The sequence below is a fragment of the Anabrus simplex genome, chromosome 3, assembly GCF_040414725.1.
Source record: "Anabrus simplex isolate iqAnaSimp1 chromosome 3, ASM4041472v1, whole genome shotgun sequence".
In the NCBI taxonomy this organism is placed as follows: domain Eukaryota; kingdom Metazoa; phylum Arthropoda; class Insecta; order Orthoptera; family Tettigoniidae; genus Anabrus; species Anabrus simplex.
In genome coordinates, this window is record NC_090267.1 from 148,093,253 (window position 1) to 148,119,642 (window position 26,390).

A 26,390-nucleotide genomic window follows, 5' to 3' on the forward strand; every position below is an offset into this window, starting at 1 on the left:
GAGTATCAGAAAGCTCCAAACAGCAGATGAACTCTCAAAGCATGGTATAACCGATTCGTGAAAACAGGTAGTGTGACACATCAAGAGAAAGGACAGGAATGCCCTCGTTGTGGAAGCCATGAGAGGAATGTATGAACGAAGTCCAAAGAAGTCTACACCTAGAGTAAGTTTGGAGCTGGCCATTCCACAACATAAGGTATGGAGAATTTTATGACGACAGCTGCAATGTAAGGGGTATAGGTTGCAACTGGGTCAGGCGTTGAGTGTTTGTGACAAACAGAAACAGTATCAGTTCTGTGTGGACATGATGTAAAGGATGAAAGAAGACTATAGTTTTCTTAATAGGCTTGTGTGTAGTTGTAAGCGACCTTTCACCTTAATGGAACAGTAAATCCCCATAATATGAGGATATGGGACACACACAAACTGACAGACTGCCAGAAACATACCTGGGACTCAGCAAAACTGAATGTGTTTTGTGCTTTAAGTTCTGCAAAAGTGTATGGAACATTCTTTTATCATGAGAAGACTGTGACTGGCACAACCTATCTAGATATGTTGCAAAATTACCTGATGCCACAGCTGCAAGAGAAGAGAAAATTTTATTTTCCAACAAGATGGGGCACTGCCTCATTACCACCGCGAGGTCACTACATACCTACCCCACACCACTCCTGCTTGGATTGGAAGTGATGGAAACATAGCCTGGCCACCACGATCTCCCGATTTAATGCTACTGGATTTTTCTCTGTGGGGTTACGTGAAAGATGTGTACATCCCTCCACTTCCAACAACTCTCCATGAATTGCAACAATGGATCAATGCTGCGATTGTTTGGGTAGATGTGGACATGCTCACGCATATCTGTGCTATCGTACAGGTGGGATATCTGCCGAATGATAAAAGGGAGCCACACTGAACATCTGTAAATCACTGCCAACAAATCTTGATGGTACGTCAATTTATGCATTGGAAATAAACTACTGTACATAAAATCATTTTGTATACAGAATTATTTTATGTTATTTTCAGGTAATTAATTTAAAATAACCCTGTACTTTATATTACGTATTTTGAATTATGGACAATCCTGTTTCAGGAAAGTATGTTTTATACTTTGTAAAATGTTTTCATCGTCGCCATAAGACCTATCTTGTGTCGGTGCGACGTAAAACCCCTAGCAAAAAAAAAAAAAAATGTTTTCACATGCTTTTTCTGTTGTATTATATATACACGAGTCCTAAAATACTGTTAATTTTGATTTGCATTATTCCAATTTCAGGAATTTGTTAAACATGACTGACAACCCTACTACATAAATTAATGATTATGATAATTTACAGAAATAAAACTATAGAACTGTGAATTCAAAAACTACAGTAAAACTATAGAGCAGTTTTTATTACTTATAATTAGGGGGTCGATTTCTATGACAAGTCATATTTTTTCCCTTAACATTATATCTTACAGCCGTGAATTTTCAACACATTTCCAAGCATGATAATAAAAATTAAACAGGTTTTATTGGGCATATAAATGCATATTTAGGCTTTCTTAAGTTTTATGGCATATTTTGAACAAAATATCATTATAACAGCATATTTTGCTAATTTTCATCTGAATTTCATTTTATAAAAATCAGAATAAGCTCTAGAAATTATTTTTCAGGATAGACAATCACTACTGATCTGCATTTAGGGCAGTCGTCCAGGTGGCAGATTCCCTACTGTTGTTTTCCTAGCCTTTTCTTAAATGATTGCAAAGAAATTGGAAATTTACTGAACATCTCCCTTGGAAAGTTATTCCAATCCCTAACTCCCCTTCCTGTAAACGAATATTTGCCCCAATTTGTCCTCTTGAATTCCAACTTTATCTTCATATTGTGATCTTTCCTACTTTTAAAGACACCATCCAAGCTTATTCGTTTATTGATGTCCTCGCACACCATCTCTCCGCTGACAGCTCAGAACATACCACTTAGTCGAGCAGCTCGTCTCCTTTCTCTCAAGTCTTCCCAGCCCAAACTTTGCAACATTTTTGTAACGCTACTATTTTGTTGGAAATCGCCCAGAACAAATCGAGCTGCTTTTCTTTGGATTTTTTCCAGTTCCTGAATCAAGTAATCCTGGTAAGGGTCCCATACACTGGAACCATACTCTAGTTGGGGTCTCACCAGAGACAAATAAGCTGTCTCCTTTACATCCTTACTACAACCCCCAAAATACTCTCATAACCATGTGCAGAGATCTGTACCCTTTATTTACAGTCCCATTTATGTGATTACCCCAATGAAGATCTTTCCTTATATTAATACCTAGGTATTCACAATGATCCCCAAAGGGAACTTTCACCCCATCAATGCAGTAATTAAAACTGAGAGGACTTTTCCTATTTGTAAAACTCACAACCTGACATTTATCAACATACCATTGCCTACCGTTCATCTCACAACATTATCGAGGTCATTTTGCAGTTGCTCACAATCTTGTAACTTATTTATTACCCTGTACAGAATAACATCTGCGAAAAGCCTTATCTCTGATTCCACTTCTTTACACATATCTATAAAGTAACTTGTCCTGACTGATTCATCATCGCCAAACCAAAACTACTGGACATACAGAAATGAAATTTTGGGGATACATTCAAATTAACATGTAGGTGCTCGCTAAGAGAGGATTTTTGGATATTCCGTCGCTAAGGGGGTGAAAACGGGGGGTGAAAATTTAAAATGAGTGTATCTATATCTCAAAACTTTAAAAGTTTACAGATGTAAAAATTGGCATTTAGAATCTTCTTTAAAAATAGGGAAATACGTATTTTTTTTGTTTTCAGAAAATCCCAATAGGAGGGGTGAAAAAGAGTGAAAAAGGGGTTGAATGCCTTTAATCAGGATACCGGTACTCATATCTCAGAAACTGAACATATTACAGACCTGAAGATTTGTACTGTTGATCCCTTTTAAAAATAAAGAAACACGTATTTTTTTGTTTTTGGAAAATCCAATTAATGGGAGGGTGAAAAGGGGGGGGGGTGAATTTTTAAAATGAGTATCTATATCTCAAAATTTTGAAAGTTTACAGATGTAAAAATTGGTATTTAGTATCTTCATTAAAAATAAAGAAAAACGTATTTTTTTTGTTTTCGGAAAATCCCAATAGGAGGGATGAAAAGGGCTGAAAACGGGTTGAATGCCTTTAATGAGGATACATATATCTCAGAAACTGAAGATATTACAGACTTGAAAATTGGTGTTTGGGATCTCCTTTAAAAATAAAGAAATACGTATTTTTTTTGTTTTTGGAAAATCCAATTAATGGGGGTGAAAAGGGGGTGAATTTTTAAAATGTCTGTATCTATATCTCAAAACTTTAAAAGTCTGCACATGTAAAAATTGATATTTAGAATCTCCTTGAAAAATAAAGGAACACATATTTTTTTGTGTTCTGTAAATCCCAATAGGAGGGGTGTAAAAGGGTGAATAATGGGTTGAACGCCTTTAATGAGGATACATATATCTCAGAAACTGAAGATATTACAGAACTGAAAATTTGTATATGGGATCTTCTTTAAAATTAAAGAAACATGTGTTTTTTTTTTTTTTTTGGAAAATCCAATTAATGGTAGTTAAACAGGAGTGACAAATTGGGGTGAATTATTTGAAAGATTATATCTACAGAATACCTGAGAAACGTAAAATGTTACAGACGTAAAAAGTGGTATTTGGAATCTCCTGTAAATGTAAAGAAACATAGGTGATTTGTTTTTGGAAACTCCACTTAAGGGGAACTAAAAAGGGGGTGAAATTTTAAAATGAGAATTTGTACAGTATATCTGAAAAAACTTAACATGTTACAGAAATGAAAAATGGTATTTTTTATCTCTATTAAAAATCAAGAAACGTGTATTTTTAGTTTTCCAAAATACCACTTGGGTGGAAAGGGAGGGGGGGGTAAAAGTGTCTGAAAATGGTGTTGAATTATTTTAATTAGGCTACAGATATCTCAAGAATGAAGATGTTACAGACGTGAAATTTAGTATTTGGAATCTGCTTTAAAAGTAAAGAAACACGTATTCTCAGAAAATCCAATGAAGTGAGGGGGAGGGAGGTGAAAGAATTGAAAAATTAATTGACTTAATTGTATGAGAATACTTTCATCTAATAAAAACTAAAGTTGTTACAGACGTGAAAACTGGTATTTGTCTCACGTTTAAAAACAAAGAAAAACGCATTTTGGGGGGGAAATCATCTTGGGGGCGGGAGTAAAATGGGGTTGAATTCCTTTCATGAGGACACAGAAATAAAAAACTGAAGAAGTTAGAGTTGTGATAACTGGTATTTAGAAGATCCTTTACTATTCAAAAAACAAGTTTTTTGCCGGAAAATTCACTTTGGGGGGGGGGGGAGGAGTGTGAAAAGGAGTGAAATAAATTGAATTATTTTTATGGGGATACTTATATCCCAAAGCTGAAGGTAATAGACGTGAACATTAGTGTTTGGAATCTCCTTTAAACACAAACATGCCTTCTTTTAATTTTTTGTGGGGTGGGGGTAAATAAACTTGATGGCGGTGGGGTGTAAAAGGAGGCGAGTCCAGTTGTTTTACTGTTCATAATGTACTTATAAAGAGCCTCCGTTGCTCAGGTGGCAGCGCGCCGGCCTCCCACAGCTCAGTTCCGTGGTTCAAAGCCCGGTCACTCCACGTGACATTCGTGCTGGACAAAATGGAGGCGAGACAGATTTTCTCCAGCTACTCCGGTTTTTCCTGTCACCATTCATTCCAGCACACTGTCCAATATCATTTAATTTCATTTGTCATTCATTATCCATTGCCCCAGAGGAGTGCGACAGGCTTTGGCAGCCGGCACAATTCTGACTGTCGCCGCTAGATGGGGGCTTTATTCATTCCATTCCTGACCCTGCCGAATGGAAACAGGCTGTAGATTTTGATGTACTTATTCTGATCATAAATCGATCATTTTTAATCTTTCCTGGGTTCGTTTTCAAGAGCCATCTTTTTCTTCGGAGAACGTTCTTAGATTACAGTAGATTCTCCTGGCATATAAATAAAAATTTAAACACCTTTGAAATAAACGATAGGAATGAGATTGACCGTCCAATTGTTCACCTCTATAATAAGGTCAATAATACACGGAAGTATGTTATTCGTATCGCCAGAAATCCCGCACACTTGCCTACGCGCGACAATGGTGCTGGTCACAATGTCAACAATGACAATGGCAGCAGATGTAATTTACCACCAAGTAGCGGTCTTGCATCTTTCTATGGGGTCCAGAATATCTATAATAATAATAATAATAATAATAATAATAATAATAATAATGTTCTGGACCATCGCCAAATGTGCAGACCGCGCTGGAGACGGGTCCTGGACGGGTAATGACTAAGAATGCAGTCCGGCCGCGGGTTCAGTACCGCCAAGGCACCCAAGACGAAACCACGCCGGATCTCCTCAAGGATTTGATCCATATTAAAAATGCTTATAGGAAAAGATGGCAAAGATTTAGGGACCCAACTGACCGGGTGGAATACCTGGACCTAGCCCGGGAAGTACGAAATCGATTCCTGGAAAGAAAGATTGAAAAATGGGAGGAAACTTACCGTAATCTATTAGGAAACGAGTCAGATTGCGAAATTTGGCGGATTCTCTCAGAAAACCAGTCAGATCGTGAATTTCGGCTGATTATATATAAAACAATAAGCATTCAATTATAAATTTCAGTATAATACCATAGCGAAGCATGGGTATCTTGCTAATTTATATATATAAGAAAACATAAAGGTCCAATAATACTGCCTTGAGGAATTCCCCTCTTAATTTTTACAGGGACAGATAAAGCATCACCTACTCTAATTCTCTGAGTTCTGTTTTCTAGAAACATAGCCACCCATTCAGTCACTTTTTTTGTCAAATCCAATTGCACTCATTTTTGCCAGTAGTCTCCCATGATCTACCCTATCAAATGCCTTAGACAGATCAATCGCGATACAATCCAATTGACCTCCTGAATCCAGGATATCTGCTATATCTTGCTGGAAACTTACAAGTTGGGCTTCAGTGGAATAACCTTTCCTAAACCCAAACTCCCTTCTATCAAACCAGTTATTACTTTTGCAAACAAGTCTTATATAATCAGAAAGAATGCTTTCCCAAAGCTTACATACAATGCATGTCAAGCTGACTGGCCTGTAATTTTCAGCTTTATGTCTATCATCCTTTCCTTTATATACAGGGGCTACTATAGCAACTCTCCATTCATTTGGTAAAGTTCCTTCATGCAAACAATAATCAAACAAGTACTTCAGATATGGTACTATATCCCAACCCATTGTCTTTAGTATATCCCCCGAAACCTTATCAATACCAGCTGCTTTTCTAGTTTTCAACTTTTGTATCTTACTGTAAATGTCATTGCTGTCATAGGTAAATTTTAATACTTCTTTAGTATTAGTCACCTCCTCTATCTGGACATTATCCTTGTAATCAACAATCTTTACATACTGTTGACTGAATACTTCTGCCTTTTGAAGATCCTCACATACACACTCCCCTTGTTCATTAGTGATTCCTGGAATGGCCTTCTTGGAACCTGTTTCTGCCTTAAAGTACCTATACATACTCTTCCATTTTTCACTAAAATTAGTGTGGCCACCAATTATGCTTGCCATCATGTTCTCCTTAGCAGACTTCTTTGCTAGATTCAATTTCCTAGCAATTTCGTTCAACTCCTTACTTCCACAGCCATTTCTAACTATTTCTTTAATATACTATATATACTGGAATATACTACTGAAGAACCATTCTAAAGTACTGTATGGAATGTTTCTAACAGGTAGGAGCTATTGTTTGCTAGCTGGGTCAATTCCTGGAAACCGGGCTATTGTTTACATTTACATGGAAGCAGAGGTAATTCTGCAGTTATTTGTCACTGTTCTTATCTCTCTTCTTCGCCCTTCCCTCTGCCACCTTCAACACACTGAATGACCTTGGTCATTAGGGAGCTTCAGTCATTCAGTTCAATATGCCTAAAACGAAAGTCTCAATTTGTGGGATGTTGCAAAGTTTTGTTCATGAGTTTGGTGAAAACATATTCAGTACGGATGGAGTGATATTCTGTAAATTGTGAGGTAAAAGTTACTGCTGAAAAACGCTTCTCTGTGTAACCAGATATTCTGCACTTAAAAATAGGCAACGTCTGCTATTCGAAACCCCGACATCAAGTTCACAGTGTTCACAATTTTCACAAGATCTCTGCAAGATGATAGTTTTGTCTAATATTCCTTTAAAGAAACCTAATAGCCGAAGCGTCAGACAGTTTCTTGAAAAATATACAAAGCATCCTGTTCCCAACGAATCTACTCTCAGGAAGGACTTATCTGACCCCTTGTTATGAAGAGGTGTTGGATATAATAAGGCGTGGCGTGGGAGACAGTAAAATACGGGTTTCAATAGACGAGACCACAGATGTAGATGGAAGATATGTAGCAAATGTGACTGTTGGCACGCTGAAGGAAGACCGTCCTGGAGATACGTTCTCCTGACATGTGAAGTGCTAGAGAAGACAAACCATCCCGCCATTGCAGTTCTCTTCGACAATTCAATGAATCTGTTGTGGCCAAACGGGGCAAACAGAGAGCACATTTTTCTATTTGTAACTGACGCTGCTCCGTATATGGTGAAGGCAGCCAAGGGACTTAAAATGCTATACCCGAAAATGATACATATGACATGTCTTGCACATGCCTTGCATAGGGCAGCTGAAGAAGTTAGAAGTAGCTACCCTGAAGTTGATAAATTAATATTGCTGTAAGAAAGTGTTTGTCAAAGCTCCACTTCACGTTCAGAAATTTCAAGAAGCATCTTCAATACCCCTACCTCCCCAGCCAGTTATAACACGATGGGGGACTTGGCTTGATGCCACAGTGTACTATTGCAACAATTTAGATGTCGGTGAGAAGATCGTGAAGTCTTTTGATCCTGCAGAATCGTCCTCCATAAAAACCACTCAAGATTTAATTTCAAGCACTACATTAAAAGCGGACCTGGTATACATAAAGTCCAATTTTAATTCTTTATCTGGAGTAATCACGCAACTGGAAGTTTCAGGTGCAGAACTAAGTGATGCACTGGATGTTGTAAAGTGCATTGAACAGGAATTAAAGCATGCGAAAGGAACAATAGCATCTAGGGTGTGTAGAAAATGTACTGAAAAAAAATAGCGGACTTGTGTACCTGCATGGAATAAGTGACATTCTTTGTGGAAACCCTTCATCTGCAGATTTCCAGGAATTTTCTCCAAGTGATTTAACTCTATTCAAGTACGCTCCCGGTACATCATGTGATGTCGAAAGAAGTCTTTCTTGCTACAAGACGATACTCGACGACAACAGGAGGGAATTCTCATTCAACAATCTTAAGATGCATGTGGTCATAAACTGCAACAATTCTGATAATGGAGACTAGATCAGATATGAAAGTTTCATTCAAATAACATATGTTTTGTGTATAAATTAAAACTGATTGAATATTGAACAGTGAAAGTAACTGTAGTGTTTATGTCTTCCACAGAGCACTACCGAGCTCGATAGCTGTAGTCGCTTAAGTGTGGCCAGTATCCAGTATCAGATCAAAAATTAGATGTATGACTTTTCAGGCGTTTGCTCTATTAACCAGCATTTCGTCTTAGGTCTGACATTAGACTTTTCAGAGTGGGATGTGTCAGACCCTACGCACTGATGCCTAATAAAAGGCTTCTGATAAGTTCACCTGCATACACCCGTAATCGGGAGATAGTGGGTTCGAGCCCACTGTCGGCAGCCCTGAAGATGGTTTTCCGTGGTTTCCCATTTTCACACCAGGCAAATGCTGGGGCTGTACCTTACTTAAGGCCACGGCCGCTTCCATCCACTTCCTAGGCCTTTCCTATCCCATCGTCGCCATAAGACATATCTGTGTCGGTGCAATGTAAAGCAAGTAGCAAAAAAAAAAAAAAAAAAAAAATATATATATATATATATATATCTTCCACAGAGCCCGTCCTTGCCTAGGAGTATGCAGTGTAACCTTAACGAGTTCATGAAATATTCATCATTTTAGTTAATTTTGGGTTAAAGATTTCAAAGAATTAAAACTTTTTAAACTCTAAATTAATTGCAGCCTGTAGCAATTGTAATAGAAGTGTTTCAATGTAACGTAGATGCTATTCATTAAGTCATATTTTGAATTTTATAGGACATATTTTTATGTTTTTTAGGTCATAAATGCAAACATATTTAATACATTTTTAGGTCATAGAAATCTGCCCCCTACTTATAATATTATTTTTTATTATATTATCTGATCCACATCTGAATTTGCCATAAACACAGAATCTTAAAGAGAAGCGCATGCACAAACTGGAAACAAAACATCCTAGATGTTTAAAAAGGATATTATACACAGGTCCAAAATACGAGTATAATAACCATAATTTTTATTTGGATAACTCTGAAATAGATGTTTCCAAAATGTAAAATACTGGTAGCTAACTGAATAAACAAAAGAAATTCAATTAGGCCAACAGAGTTATTACTAGATGCAATAAATGTTGTTGCCGGGCTGAGATGCTCAGACGGTTGAGGGGCTGGCCTTCTCACCCCAACTTGGCAGGTTCGATCCTGACTCAGTCCGGTGGTACTTGAAGGAGGTCAAATACGTCAGCCTCGTGTCGGTAGTTTTACTGACATGTAAAAGAATTCCTGTGGGACAAAATTCTGCCACCTCGGCATCTCAAAAAAAAGGGTAAGTGTTTTTATACATTTTCCATGTTTTACCTTTCTTTAAACCCACATTCTCTTCAAAAATACCTTCCTAAGCATTCACTCTCCTCTTGTTACAGACTTCACACCAAAGAGCTCTATCAACGTCGATAAACCTTCGACTTTCGTCCTTCAAATAAGATAAATACATCTATAGACAACCGAATGCTTTTTCCTTGCTCCCACAATTACGTAAGGAAGACTGTTATCTTATCATAACACATTCGACTTTCACTCCTTCAGCCAGTTAAATAGACTATAGGCAGCTGAACAGCCATTTAAGAGATCTGTTGTCTTATCACAACATACGATATTGACATCTGTAACAGTGTATCAGCTTTGCTTTTTCTTATCATCTTCAAGGAGGCACATTTCTGTTTCATTATAAAGACTGAGCTGTTTACTGCCCTACCCCAACAAGTTTTTCAACGCTCCGGAAAGTATATTCATGTGAACTTATGACATGCAGCTTGATACTGCAATTTAGCCAAGGACATTCTAATATTTTGCATGTTTAGACTGACACCTATAATGATATCCTCTTTTTATGGCTTGTAAGAGCAATCAGGATCCTGATTTTTCACCATACAGGTTTGAATTTGAGGCTGATGATGCCCTTAATATGGGCGAAACATGTCCCTTAACATTTTATATTAATATTTAATTTCTAAAAAGATCTCTTTGTATTGAATAGGTGGATATATAAATAAACACTTGTAACATACTTTGTATCTCAAAAAAACCCGTAAAAGTAGTTAGTGGGACGTAAAGCCTATTACATTATTATTTAATAAATGTTGCATCCGTATTAGAATTTGTCAGTTTTTATTCTAGAACTTTCTCCTATCCGTACAATCAGCACCCCTGATACATTTAAAAAAAAAAAAAGGAATATAAGATTATTTGCAATTTAACCTATCTCATGAAAGTGTAAATACACATTAGAACCTTCTATTATACTATTATATTTGGACTTGAAAAATAAGTAATATAAGAATGAAAAATTAGGAAAAAAATTTGGTTTTGATATTTTGACATACCAAATATATATATTTAAAATGTTATCAAACAAAATAATTTTATATAAAAGATAGTCAAAACAGTTCTGCCCGTTTTCAGGTGTCAGACACAAGATTATACCCAGCAAATGTTACGTACCTTCAGTCCTCATAGTAATACCCATAGCATCCAGCACCTGTTCCCAATATGTCTCCAGCTGTGCAATGTCATGACAAGGTTCTTGGATGCAAAGAAGTCCACAAGTGCCTCAAACACCCACCTCATTTGGGAATGATTTTTCACAAAGGTGGTCCAGGGAATGGAAAAGAAGGTGATCTGTTGGTGCTAGATCTGGGAGATCTGGGAAGTAAGGTCGATGGCACAGTGCACCCTTGTGCTTAATCAATGGTGGCTGCTACCTACAATACCCATTGCGCATGTTCAAACAGCTGCAAGTACAGATCTGTGGTGATGGTTTAACTTGGTTGTAGGAGCTTGTAGTGTACCACTAATCCACCAGATAAAGAGCTGGATCTTGGGCTGGTGCAGACATGGTCAGGTAGTGAGTGGCACTGAGTCCTCTGGTGATTAACCAATGTCTGGCATGCTTGAGTGTCTCATACAGGACCCACTTTTCATCACCTGTGAGAACTATTGCATATGGGTGTACTGGATGTCATGAAAGTAACAATATACAGGCTGTCGCTTCACTGTTCCTTGCTGGCATCCAAAAGTATGCACAGTACCCACTCTCTCAACTTGTAAACCTTCCCTATGTGGTGCAGGTGAAGTCTGACTATTTCTTCAGACACTTGAAAATGTGTGGCAAGCTGAACATGTTTAGCTATGCCATTCAGTGCCTGTGGTTGGTCACTGTTGGGGTCATCAGAGAGGTCCAAATTGCCTGTCTTGAACTGTGTGAACCAGCGCCTGGCAGTGCATTCATGTACAGCAGTCTCCACAAAGCTTGGCACATGCAACGACTTGATTCAGCTGCAGACAGGCTTACATTAAAATCATGATTCAAGGTATGAATTTCATAATTGGTTCCATATTGAATTAAGATTATATATAATTTTACAAAGTTTATTCCACCTACTCAATACAGTACAATAATTGCAATGTCTATGAATACATTACTAGTTTTGACCCTATGTGGGTCATCAGCCTAAATAAGATACACTTTTGATTTGCCAAATGCCTAAGACAACATTATATTGTGGGATAAAAATTAAAAATGAGAAGAGTGAACTGTGTATGTGGTGCGGTAATATACATATAAAATGGTTGAGTGGATGAAATATTGATAGATAAAATTAAGTCGTACTGATCAATAAAAAAATTTAAAAAATTTGGAGTACATATGTTGCAATTAGACTGTGAGAATAGTATCACAATGGTTTTGCACATTGATGATTAAAAAGTATAAAATGGCAGTCTGAATACAAAGTCCAGATTATTCTACAGAATTCTATATTTCAAGTGCATCTTCAGGTAGAAAATTGAATGTTTGTGTGTTGAACACTGGCAGAGAGGGTGTCTGTCTTGCTTAAGTCCAATATTTCTGATGCAGAAAATAAATGTAGGGAAAACCGTGTGACTTCTTATAAAATAATGGATTCTTCCTGTCATAAGAGGAGAATTCCCAATCCAAGTTGGAACCAATAGAACCTGATGATGAAACAATTAGAATTAACACGAGATTTTTTAAAAGAAAAGAATGTAGAAAAACTAAGAAAAAGAGTGCGAACGACTTGACTGGTAGTGTGCAACTGGAGTAAAGGAAATGGAAAGGTATAGGAGGAGAGGAAAGCTGGTGATGTGAGGAGCAACCTGGTGGGGCGGGTGGCGTGTGAAGGGAGGGGCGGGAGTTGGGAAATGGCTTAAGGCGGGGCCGAAAGGTGGGGGAATGATGGTGATTGTATCGATGAAGGACCTTTAATTAACTTAAAGAAAGATTTTTGATCCGCTAAATTGTTTTTCCTGAAATAGGTAATGAATAAATCAAATGAGATATTGGTCCAGATGTATATAAAAATTCTCGATTATATTAAGCAGAGGGCCCTTGTTAGCTATTTTGAAAATGTCCATGTCTTGTTCAATATTCGTGAATTTATGATTGTAATCGACCATATGTTGGCCGATAGCTGAAAATGTATTATATTTGACTGCATTGATGTGTTTGGAATATCTTATATTAAAACTTCTTTGGTTTGCCCTACATACGAAATATGAGTGCACGAGTTACATTTGAGCCTGTAAACACCTGATTTAGCATACCTGTTGACCTTGGTGATGTGTGACGTATTATGTAGAATATGTGCACTGTTATTATTGGTTTTTATGCTATTTTTACGCCTTTTCTCTTGAAAATATTAGTGATCTTATGAATTTTGTTATTAAAAGTGAAAGTGAAAAATGATTCATATTTAGGTAGTTCTTTCTTAAGGGTTGTTTTAGGACGAAATTTATGTTTATTGATTATACTTTCTATGAAGTGGCTAACGAAGCCGTTGAATTTTGCTATACTGCAAATAGTATTCAATTCAATGGAAAGATCTTTCTTGGCCAAGGGTATGTTGAATGCTCGGTGAACTAGGGTATTATATGTTGCTCTTTTGTGAGGTTGGGGGCGAGTTGAATCTTGACGAATAGTAACTGCGGATTGGGTGGGCTTTCTATAAATTTTATAGGTTAAAGAATCTGTATGTCTTATGATGGTTAGATATAGAAAGTTGATCTTTTGATCTATTTCTGATTCCAAAGTGAATTTGAATCTTTCTTTAAGTTAATTAAAGGTCCTTAATCGATACAATCACCATCATTCCCCCCACCCTTTGGCCCCGCCTTAAACCACTTCCCAACTCCTGCCCCTCCCTTCGCATGCCACCCACCCCACCGGGTTGCTCCTCCCATCACCAGCTTTTCTCTCCTCCTATACCTTTCCATTTCCTTTACTCCAGTTGCACACTACCAGTTAAGTCGTTCACATTGCGGACAAGGTGAGTACTCGGTCTTTTTCTTCGTTTTTCTACATTCTTTTCTTTTAAAAAATCTCGCGTTAATTCTAATTGTTTCATCATCAGGTTCTATTGGTTCCAACTTGGATTGGGAATTCTCCTCTTATGACAGAAAGAATTCATTATTTTATAAGAAGTCGCACGGTTTTGCCTACGTTTATTTTCTGCATCAGAAATATTGGACTTTAAGCAAGACAGACACCCTCTGCACCAATGTTAAACACACAACCATTCAATTTTCTACCTGAAGATGCACTTGAAATATAGAGTTCAACAGAATCATCTGGACTTCGTATTCAGACCAGCATTTTATACTTTTGATGTGCAATTTTAATCATCAATGTGCAAAACCATTGTGATACTATTCTCAAAGTCTAATTGCAACATATGTACACCGAAAATTTTTATTTTTTATTGATCAGTACAACGTAATTTTATTTATCAACATTTCATCCACTCCACCATTTTATATGTATATTACTGCACCACATACACAGTTAACTCTTCTAATTTTTAATTTTTATTCCACAATGTAATTTTGTCTTAGGACTTCAGCAAATCAAAAGTGTATCTCTTTTAGGCTGATGATGACCCACATAGGGTCAAAATTAGTTCCTTGATAACATTTTGTAATGTATTTATAGACATTGCAATTATTGTACTGTATTGAGTACGTGGAATAAACTTTGTAATATTGTATGTTAAAATCATGAAGCAAACAGTCCCAAAAAAAAGCTGCGTTGACATCTCCCATCATCTCTACGCTGCCTGAGCTGTAACTGCAATAAATACGCACTTTACATTCCCAGGCTAAGGACAAAAGCCCCTCCTTCCTCTCTGGCTGCATTCTCGCCAAATAGCACACTTCTACCGACATGTGAGTTCGTCTTCCTTGCAATGTGAAAAACAGACAGAATTTTTTTTGTTACCTTGTATTTTGGAAACAGCTTGTTAAGGTGAGGGGAAATAAAGTTTTACTACCAAATTCTAATGAATAAAAACTCAGTATTTTTAAACCTGTTAAATATGGCCAAGGCCACAGGACATTTGACATTAATAAGGCCAGGACTCAAAGTGTTCTGTATCACCTGTCAAGGTACAGATTAAATTCTTCATTCATAGGCATGTCATGTACATGAAGAGAGGAGTTTGAAAGTTTATTTTCAGCAGGCCTCCACAGCAAGATGATTTTGAGCTGCCAAAAGTCACTGAAGTGTGAAACTAGTACAATGTGCAACATGCAAGGGTGATGGGAATGAAGGCCCCAAAATCTTCATCCTCCTGCTGCCATCGATTCTAGAAGCTGTTGCTACGTCCTACATACTTGACACAGGGACTACCTTCTTCAAGTAGATGATGCTACAAGACCTCACTATACTGTGGTAGAGTGCCAGATCTTCAAGGATACAATATCAGCAAAATGAACTAGCGTAAATAGCCCTGAGATACGAATGTAAGCAAAATCACATGGGACAAGCTGAAAGTGACAATATCACAGTGTCCAACCCTTCCAGAGCATACCAATGCACCCACAGAGGAGTGGAAGATTTTACTAAAAGAGTAACTTGATGGTTTGGTCTGGTGCAAGAACTCATTTGTACACAACATGCACAATAATCATCATTTCTGATCAACATCTCATAAGTTTCCAGTTTGAAGATGTGTGTTGTCGAGAATTTGTTTAGTTTGTGTGAGTCATTGATCAAAAATGACTGACTGTTTGAGAGTTCATTATGTTTAATTTGTTCATTTCTACTGTACAAACATGGTTCAGCTCCTTGGCAGAATGGTCTACATGGAGGCCTTCAGTTCGAAAGGTCTTGGTTTCGATTCCTGGCTGGGTGTTTACATACATCTTAACACACACACCTTCATTCAAACACAACATACTACACAATACTACACTATCAGCCACCATACAAACATGCAATATTGAATACATCCCTCCATATAAAGTATGCTAGTGGCTTTACGTCGCACCGACACACATAGGAATTATGGCAATGATGGGATAGGAAAGTTCTAGGAGTTGGAAGGAAGCGGCCGTGGCCTTAAGGTTCACCCCCAGCATTTGCCTGGTGTGAAAATGGGAAACCATGGAAAACCATCTTCAGGGCTGCTGACAGTGGGATTTGAACCCACTATCTCCCGGATGCAAGCTCACAGCCGCGCGCCCCTAACCACACGGCCAACTCACCCAGAATATAAAGTATGCATCTGTCAAAAAACTGAGACAGGCTCACATGTTTGAGACACCAGCAATGCCACCAGGGTTTGGGAGAAATGGTAGGAAAAAGGAACTAACTATTGTACACACATGGATGAGTAGAATGTGAGAGGTAAGCAAACCTTGACGCAAGTGTAATAGAATGATATAACTTGAAAACAATATTTTTAACCCATGGGTAAATAATGCCAATATCAAGCTATAATAATAATAATAATAATAATAATAATAATAATAATAATAATAATAATAATAATAATAATAATAATAATAATAATAATAATAATAATAATCATAATAATAATAATTATGGTTATTATGATTTGCGAGGTACGATTATGAAGTGTTTACATCCATTTTTATTATTATTATTATTATTATTATTATTATTATTATTATTATTTACGTAGTTATGTACTGACGATCGTATTATTTGTGAGGTTATGTTATGAAACATCTACTGTATATACAGTATATTAATATGAGTTTATTTAATATAAGAACACATAATAGTATATGATTTATTATTACCTGTATGTATGATGTATAATCCAAAGTAACATTGTGCAACACACCGTAACATCCAGAAAAACTCTATGTATGACGAGAACTATGTAGAACCTTCCTTGCACTGTAACTATGCCATTGGGCAATCTAGAATTTACAAGATGATATGTTGTGTAATATCCTTCTAGAAGCCTGGCCAGGCAACATATATAAAGAGACAATCCCGACGGTGGAGCTGAGTTATTGTTTAACAGGAGTTGTTGAGACTTGTGCGGAAGTCGTGCTAGCGAGTGTTTGAAGTATGTGAATTGGTTTTGCTGAGTTGGTAGTTGGCATGTATTAGTTGCAGTCTTCTTATTCTTCGCAACAGGCAGTTGTTCAAAATGGTGGTTTATTGATGTGTACGTAATGTGGAAATAAACTGTAAATAAAATCAGTATGCACAAGTGATAGCATTTTGTGTGCGTCTTTGCGACTACAACCTAAATATTAAATTCTCAGAGGAATCTTCTCTGAATGTTGAGTAGCCTCAAACATATTTTCGGCCACAGTCTAGACAACTTAAACCTAGTCTGTTCATGGAATCTGTGAACTGGCAGCAAGTAAACATGTTTTCTGCACAGGCAGTGTCATAGATGGCTAGTCCACTGAGGAGTAAATGCGGAAGGAATACAGTGGGAGAGAACTAACATGTTGAAGCTCAGGGTTGCCAACTCAGTGACTGTGACTTATGAGACTAAAATGACTAAACATACATTTTAGTGCCTAGCAAGAAAACTAGTGACACGAGAAAAATGTAAAAATAACACAAGTCTAGCGACTTTAATAGTTCCCATATTTTCAAGCAGCCTCGTGTTTGCCACATTCTAATGTGGAATTAGAGTTGGTGTTAAGTGATACAAACATTGTAAAAATAAAACTACAAAATCTTCTAGGATTTGACACTTGAAACACTATACTGACATTAAGAAAGTTGTTCAGAAAATGCTGCCATTCATACGATATTCGTATAATGTGTTTCATCTAGTAGGAATAGTTTGAAAGTATTCCCAGACATTCCAACAATTGTCTACTCCCAGTCCTTCAGAGTGCATGGGTTCACACAGAGAAAAACATTTCTAGCATGGAACAAGATAAGATTATGAAAATACATTGTGTCAATCATTACTTTTATTTGCTAGTGTGTTTGATTTTCGATCCCTTGGTATCATTGCTATCATTGAGAAACTGGAAAAAAAAAAGACTCTGCTGGTACGAGTATGATGTGATGAACATTATCCTGTATAGAAAGCTCATCATCACTACACCAGGAAAGGCCGAAGATGCCCAAGAGCAATGTGGAGGTGAACAGCTTAAGATGTCTTGAGGAAGGACATCCTAGTGGATCAGAAAAGCTAACTGAGTGATGTATAGTCTGGAAAAAAGACATATCTTTGAATTTAGCAAAATACTAGAGACTTCTGAGGTTTATATTTTGGTGTCTCAGTATCTCAGGTATGAGTTGGCAACACAGTAATGATGCTGCACATTTGCCAGTTGGTCTTGAAGCAGTGAACATCTCAAAATGTGACAATAAAACATGTTTCATGCTGAAAATAAAAGGATACATAATAATTTTAAGGAACTCAAGCCTAAAAGTAATCAGTTAACTAGGGTAACTTAATAATACGTAGAGTGTGGAAGAACTCAATTTACACTTCTTTATTCAATCCTTGATCATCTACAATCAGCAAGACATTCACTAAGAGCATATACATGAGGGGGGATCAAATATAAAGATTTTATTTTTTTATTTAAATTGAAGGTAATTACAATTCATTTTTCCACATTGGTTCCTGCTTTGGAAATGCATTTGTCCCAGCGTATGGGCAGCTTTTAGATGCCCTCATCATAAAAAGAACAGGGTCGTGTCATCAGCCAATTGCGCACGAAGTCTTTCACAGTCTCGTCATCTTCGAATCATTACCCTGTGCATAGATTAAGAAGAAAGGAAAGGAGGGGCAATAGGAAAATGGCTGACAAATTCTTAAATGATTCAGAACGTAACCCGACTATTGCAAGTTCACCACCTCCGCCAACCACTCCACCTACCCAGGTCTGTGAAAATACAATGGCCCTGAGTGAAGAAATTGAAAGACTGAAAAACCAGTTAGATGATGAAAGAAAAAATATGTCCTTAAACTGAAATTAGAGACAGCGGAAAGCAAATTACTTCACAGCCGCGCAACTACAAGTAATTTGCGCAAGGAGTTAATTAAATGTAGGAGGTTAAGAAATACTGTTCAGAGCATCCGTACAAAACAGGCAAACGTTTTTAAAGGAATTTTTACTGAAAATCTCAATAAAGACTCATAAACCAGCAAAAACGCGTTAATTGGACTGATGAGGACATATAGATGGCTTTCACTTTGAGGTATCTAGGGAAGAAAACTTGCATTTATATGAGACAAAAACTGTATTACCCTCTGCTTGGATTTTCAATGCTGGAAAAATAGGCTTCAAAAATTGACATGCGAAACGGAAACGGAATCCTGGAAGGTATTCTGCGTATGATGAAAATTGCTGCTGTCTCATGTAAAAAGCACAAGAAAATTGCAGTCCCTCAGTTTGACGAAATGCGCGTTAAAAGTGCTTTTGAATATGACCCCCTGAAGGATGAAATTATAGGCCCCAATTCACAACTTCAAGCTGTAATGGCGGGAGGACTGTTCAACAATTGGAAGCAAGTAATTTACGCCAATTTCGATAAAAAGATGACTAAAGACATATTAGACAATTTTGTGTCTCGTCTTTCGGAAATAGGGTACAAAGTAATGGCATGTGTCTGTGACATGGGCACAGATAATCACGGCTTGTGGAAAGCATATGGAATCAATGAAACAAAAGCATGTTTTTTAACCCACGGAAGTCAGAAAAACTGTACTTCATTGCAGATACCCCTCACCTGTTGAAACTAATAAATTAGAAAGTGGTTTCTTGCCACCGGCTTCCATTTTTTTTTGCAAGTTATGAATCTCATTATAAAACCGTATTGGATTTCAGAATAAGAAGTTATTATATTAATGAAAACTACCTTTCCAATACATGACAATGCTTTGTATTTAGGATAAAACCATTAACAGATATTATAATTAGGACATGCTTCGCTCATGCTTCGAGAGCATCATCAGCTAGAAATAACTTAATCCAAGGTACGTCAGGGCCCTGATCCCGGTATAGGCCTATATAATGTAAAAACGTCTAGTAATACATTGATAAAAAACAAATTTAAACAATTTAAAAAAAATCAGTAAGATTATATTATATCTATTAAAACAAATAGTGACCATTAAAATTGCTTAAAATGTGAGTGGAATGAATGAATTACAGTAATTTGCTGTGAGTGGTTGTTCGTATAAATCGATGATCATAATAATTTTTGCTTAATGGCTTGTAATTAAAAACAATTTTTCACATTAGGAATGGGCTATTGTAATGAACTACTATAATAATAATAATAATAATAATAATAATAATAATAATAATAATAATAATAATAATAATAATCGTATGGCCTCAGCTACCGTGTGCAGACATTTCAATTTGACGCCATCTGGCTGTCTGCTCGTCAATTTCGACGTTCCGTTTTACTCTAGGCCACCACTAGATGGCAGACCGAGTAAACCGAAACTCTCTTGGGCGTCTATGGCCGAGATTTTTAATGAATTTTGTCGGGTAAACACCAAATGTGTCACCAGAGATCTTTTACATGCCGACATCGTACGACATGGAGTGTCGAATGGACTTTTTTCCGCCCTTCAAAAATCCGACTACCTCTGCCGGGTTTGAACCCGCTATCTTGGGATCCGGAGGCCGACACTCTACTGCTGATGAGGTGTGTTTAAATCGCATGTATTGGTTGAAAAACGAACTGTACAGATGGATAAAACATTGCCTGGATCGGCATTAAAAAACCTTATGAGACTCCCTTGCGTTGTATTTCAAACATTATTATGTATGGATGGTGTATTATTATTGGGCTTCAAGTAGGGAACCACTGATCTCGTAAGTGAAAAACATAAATTGGGTGTGCCCTGTTAAAAAAAAAAAAAGAAAGAAGAAAATAGTGTGTGTCAGTTGCTGGAATTTAAAGGCCATGCTACTGTAGGGAAATATTAATAGAAGGCACTTACCCTTGTGTTGGTTGAGGGGTGATTAGTCCCTTAGTTTATGGAGGTTTAATGGTCACCGACTTGCTGCTACGTATGTTGTACAAATGCGATCGTACAGGCGGGGAAGATAGCGGAAGGGGGAAGGAGGGCGGGGAGGTTCTTCTTTATTTCATATTTCACATCATTTCAATGTTCAATAGGAAATTTTGAATACTAGATTCAGCCTCGACAATAATGGTAATGAGGTCATCAGACTTACTGGGGTTGGACCAATTAAATTTCATGTCTTTATTCAAGAGGTCCAGACATGTAGACACGTACTCAGGCTCCTCAACAACCCTAACAACAATATTAAGTTTACTAAAGAGGACGAGGTCAACAACTCAAACTTTTTAGACTTAACTTTGACTAGAGATAAAGAAAAGTTCATTAACCAAATTTACTGGAATCCATCTGCCGCTCCTATAACAATAAAAAGGGAATTCTTGCACCACCACTCCCATAAGTAGGCTAAATTTTACAGCTTGGTTCACAGAGCCATGAACATTCCTCTCTCTAATGCTAATCGAGAAAAAGAACTGCATTTCATCAAAGAATTGGCCATGCTGAATGGCTTTAAACCTGATATGATCACAAAAAATTTAGGTAAAATTAAGTCAAAGAATACAACTACATTAGTTCCCAGGAAAAAAAAATTGCTATTTTTACTTTCCCCAACCCAGCTATTTACAGTGTCACCAAACCATTAATAAAGCACAACATTAACATTGCATACCGAAGTCGCAACACCAACCGTAATATTTTTTTCAATTCTAACTCCGTTAATACAATTTATGACAATTTCTCAAACTCGGGAATATATAGACTTAGATGTACACAGTGCAATTTTTCTTATGTAGGGCAGACCGGCAGTAGCTTTAGAATAAGGTACTTAGAACATTACAATGCCTTGAAACACAAAAACATTCCACAGTGAGTGTCCATATGAGGGGCATGGGGCATAATTTCAGTACTATTCGATCAAGATATGCAAATACTTAAATACGCAAACAAAAGTAGTCTAATGACTGGGTATGAAAACGGTTACATTTCCTTGGATCAGTACTTTAATAAAAACAGTAATTTAAATGACATCTCTGACATTAATAGTCCCATAATTGAGCAAATCCCCAAATCTAATTGCTAACTTTGGTATCAACGCTAAAAATTTCATGAAAATCTTCCACTATAAACATGCTTTCAATCCACCGGTAGCAACAGTAGCTACACCTACAACACCTTCTCACACTGCATCCCTTCCACTAGCTGACAACTCTCGTAGCGTCCCGCCCCCCTTCCCCCTTCTGTTATCTTCCCCGCCTCTAGGATCGCATTTGTACAACACACGTAGCAGCAAGTCGGTGACCATCAAACCTCCGTAAACAACTAAGGGGTAAATCACCCCTCAACCAACACAAGGGTAAGCACCTTCTATTAATATTTCCCTACAGTAGCATGGCCTTTAAATTCCAGCAACTGACACAGGTAATTTTCTTCTTTCTCTTCTTTTTTACAGGGCACACCTGATTTATGTTTTTCACCTATGAGGTCAGTAGTTCCTAATTTGAAGCCCAATAATAATACACCATCCATACATAATAATAATGTTTGAAATAGAATGGGAGGGAGTCTTACAAGGTTTTTTTTACGCCGATCCAGGCAACGTTTTATCCATCTGTACAGTTCATTTTTCAACAAATACATGTGATTTCAACACACCTCATCACGTTTAATGAAACAAGATCATAGTTCATTACAAGAGCCCACTCCTAATGTGAAAAACTTTTTAATTACAAGCCACTGAGCAAAGATTATTATGATCATCGATTTATAAGAACAATCACTCACAGCAAATTACTTTAACATCTTCATTCATTCATTCATTCATTCATTCATTCATTCATTCATTCATTCATTCCACTCACATTTTAAGCAATTTTAATGGTCGCTATCTGTTTTAATAGACACAATATAATCTTACCGATTATTTTTAAACTGTTAAAATTTGTTTTTTATCAATGTATTATTAGACGTTTTTACATTATATACTCTTCCGACTGGCAGTAGACAGAAAAAATTTCTCCAGAGTAATTGCCGACGTCTGGGCAACCGGATATGGCATTTGAAGACAATATATAGGCCTATACCAGTATCAGGGCCCTGACCTACCTTGGATTAAGTTATTTCTAGCTGATGATGCTCACGAAGCATGAGCAAAACATGTCCTAATTATAATATCTATTAATGGTTTTATCCTAAACACAAAGGATTGTCATGTATTGAAAAGGTGGTTTCCATTAATATAATAACTTCTTACTTCAATTTTCTGATGGTAAAGTTGTCTCAAAGGAAACTGTGGAAGCTCTGGTTAAGAATGACAACCAAATTAAAACATGCCACAAAATCAATGTCATCTAAAGTGTAGGGGCACAGAAAGTATGAACGTAAGAAAAGCTGCAGAATTAATGTCACACAGTGTAGCTACAGTGTTACGTCATTTCAAATTAGGAGATGATGCAAATGTTGCTGAAAGCACGAGTGAATTCACTGAAACTGTTAATAATTGGTACAATCTCATAAACTGCTACAGTCTGGCAATTTCTACCCTAGCAAAAACGCGTATGGTCTTCAATTAAAACAAGACAAAATTTTAGGTAAAATATGTGGACTTACTAACAGTATGACCTGAAAGGGGAAAAACATTAAGCAAGTGTTCCAGAAAGCTATTCTTGTGACTATCTCCTCCTCGAAATATCTGATCTCAGAAGTTTAGAATCTAGGAATGAAGTACATTTTAACCCACCGACCGAACCAAGATTCACTCGAGAATTTGTTTTCCCAGATCTGTTCTCGAGGAGGATTATAGACCACCCTACACCGCTGAATGCTCTTTATCGTCGACGGATGATTATTCTCGGAAATAACGCCGGTAAAATAGAGAAGCACAAGAACACGCGAACTGAAACCTGTGATGAATATTGACTTACATGACTTATATCCTGTGTCCTGTGTCCTCTTTCGGAGCAAAGGGCAGCAACAAAAGTCCTCCATTGGCTCCATCTCCTGGCAGTCAGCTGTAAGTCTGCCCGGGATTTGTCATCCTTCCTCATCTCTTCCTTCACACTTCTCCTCCAGGTCATCCTTGGTCTTCCTTTTTTTCTTGCTCATTGCGGCTTCCATCTGAGTGTTTCTTTCTTGATGGCATCCTCCTTTCTCAGACAATAACCTATCCAACCCCACTGTCTCCTTTTTATCTGATGTTTTATGTGGGTTTCTCCTGTCTTCTTCAAGAGTTCCCATGTAATGTTCTCCGGCCAATGTATCCGCAGAATTCTTCTGAGGCAACTTTTGATGAAAACCTGTAGACTCCTGGTGATCTGAGTTATTACTTTCCAGATCTCACATCCATAGAGGAGGACCACTTTTACATTGCTACGGAAAACTTGAAGTTTTGTCTTGGTTGAGATGCCATGGGTTTTCCATATTGTATATAGCTAAAAAAATGTGAAATTTGCTTTCTTGATGCGACTCTAAGATATATGCCGGCAACACCATCCTCTGCTGTTATACTAGCTAGATATTGAAACTCTGCCACCGTTTCAATCTCTTCTCCATTTATCTGGAACCTCCGATCTGGATCGATTTTGGTGTTTATTGGCATTTCCTTTGTCTTTCTGCAGCTGATCTTCATTCTTGCTCTAGCTTCGTGTTCTTGTATGTGTTTCAACTTTTCCTCCATATTTTTGAAACTTTGAGAGATGACACATACATTGTCTGCAAAATCTAAGTCAGGGATGGCAAACCTATGACATGCATGCTACTAGGTGACATGCGAACACAACTTCTGTGGCACGCGGCAAAACATACCAACATATTTTAATGTTTTAACATGTCATAAATAGGTCAAAAAATCTAGCAACATAGCATATTTGAACATTATGCTTTAATAAAGAAGTATGTCTCAATTAATTTTATGGACATATTTTTTATAAATTTCATTTGGTTAAATCAAAAATATATCTTATTCTTAAACATTACATGTTTTAAAAATGCAATTTTCAGTGATATCTATATATATAAACGAGTTTTGTCTGTACATTGCTCACAATTTGAAAAGAATGGTATTTCTGTATCGGTCATGTCCATAGTAACAAGGAAATGCACTTTTTACTTTTCTGTAATTTCTGTCTGTCTGTCTGTCTGTCTGTCTGTCTGTCTGTCTGTCTGTCTGTACATGCACCACAAGAAAATGGCTAAAGAGAATTTAATGAAAATCTGCATGTAAAGTCAGCGAATAAGTCACTACAATCTAAGCTATAAATAATTTTATTCACCCAAAGTGAAATGGTACTTTAGGGGAAGGCCTAAAATTTAATTCTTAAATATTCACGTCATTAGTGGTCCTATCTCATTGAAAACTGGTATACTAAGTCTGAGAATGAGCCACTACAATCTAAGCTATAAATCATTTTATTCACACTGAATGTAATGGTAGTTTAGGGGAAGGCCTAAAATTTAATTCTCAAATATTTATATGATTAGTGGTCGTATCAATAAATATTACATAACCAAAGTTATATAGAATTACCATTTATGTCTTATACATTTTTACAGTACCGGCTATGATAACACAGATATTCATGAATTTGTATTTTTGTTGCCAAGTCCATATCGATGCCGAGTCACGAGAAAATGGGTTTACAGAATTTAATGAAAATCGATATACAGAGTCGGGGAATAAGAAACTACAGTCTAAGCTATAAACAATTTTATTCATCCTGGATGAAATTGTAGTTTAGGAGAAGGCACCTAAATTTTAATTTTTTAATACCTATGTTTTTGGTCCTATCAAAAAGTACTACATAACAAAAGTTACAATTTCCAATCATTTATATTTTATTCAGTTTTACCGTAGCGACTATGATGAGCAGTATTTCAGAATCGGAAGAAAACTAAATGTGAAGACCTACAATATCAAAAGCATGTAACAATGATCAACAATAACATTATATTGACCATTGTTTGTTGTGATTTTATTTATCTCTTATGCTGCCTCTCAATTCCGATAGATGGGATTACTGCTGCGTACCGAGTATAATAGCCTGACTGAATATTGGCGGGAAATAGCCGGGGAGTTAGAAAACTTTCTTCTTTAGTATGCCATTCCTCTGGTTCATACATTTTCTGATACAGCTGGTACGTAACACACTGGTTCTTCATAGTATTCCAGTTATTTAATCCCTACTCTGACGCGCTGTTTTGAATGAGCATTGTAATTCTTAAGGCAGAGGCTGACTTAGTAGTAGTAGTAGTAGTAGTAGTAGTAGTAGTAGTAGTATGACCTGGTCTAGAACAACAATTTAGGCCTATTCCACATTATAGCACTACAATTCACTAAACTCAAAATTCAACCCTAAAAAGAGCCGTTTCTTAAAAATAAAAAAAAAATATAAAAAAAACCTTCCTCTTCACTTTTATTAAATTCTACATTCATTTTATTCCAAATTATAAGTGAAGAGGGGGTTATCCTCTGGCTTGGAGGAAACATTTGCCTCTAAGTCAGATATTTCCGCTGCCAGTGTAGTGAATTGATATTTTCCGACTCGTTGGGTACTCCTAGGAAACAG

At 36.9% G+C, this 26,390-nt stretch overlaps 1 protein-coding gene across 7 annotated transcripts in view; it reads right to left on the reverse strand.

The window, feature by feature from the left end:
* Positions 1 to 26,390, reverse strand: part of LOC136866097 (ras-related protein Rab-30) — a 159,326-nt gene that overhangs the window by 27,482 nt on the left and 105,454 nt on the right. The window contains exon 6 of one of the 7 annotated variants that reach the window (XM_067142766.2): positions 18,339 to 18,540. The exons of the other annotated variants lie outside the window; for them this stretch is intronic. Coding sequence (XP_066998867.1) covers positions 18,511 to 18,540 — 30 coding nt within the window. The 3' untranslated portion in view covers positions 18,339 to 18,510. Of the gene's footprint in view, positions 1 to 18,338; positions 18,541 to 26,390 lie in introns of those variants that run through there. 7 annotated transcript variants of the gene reach the window in all.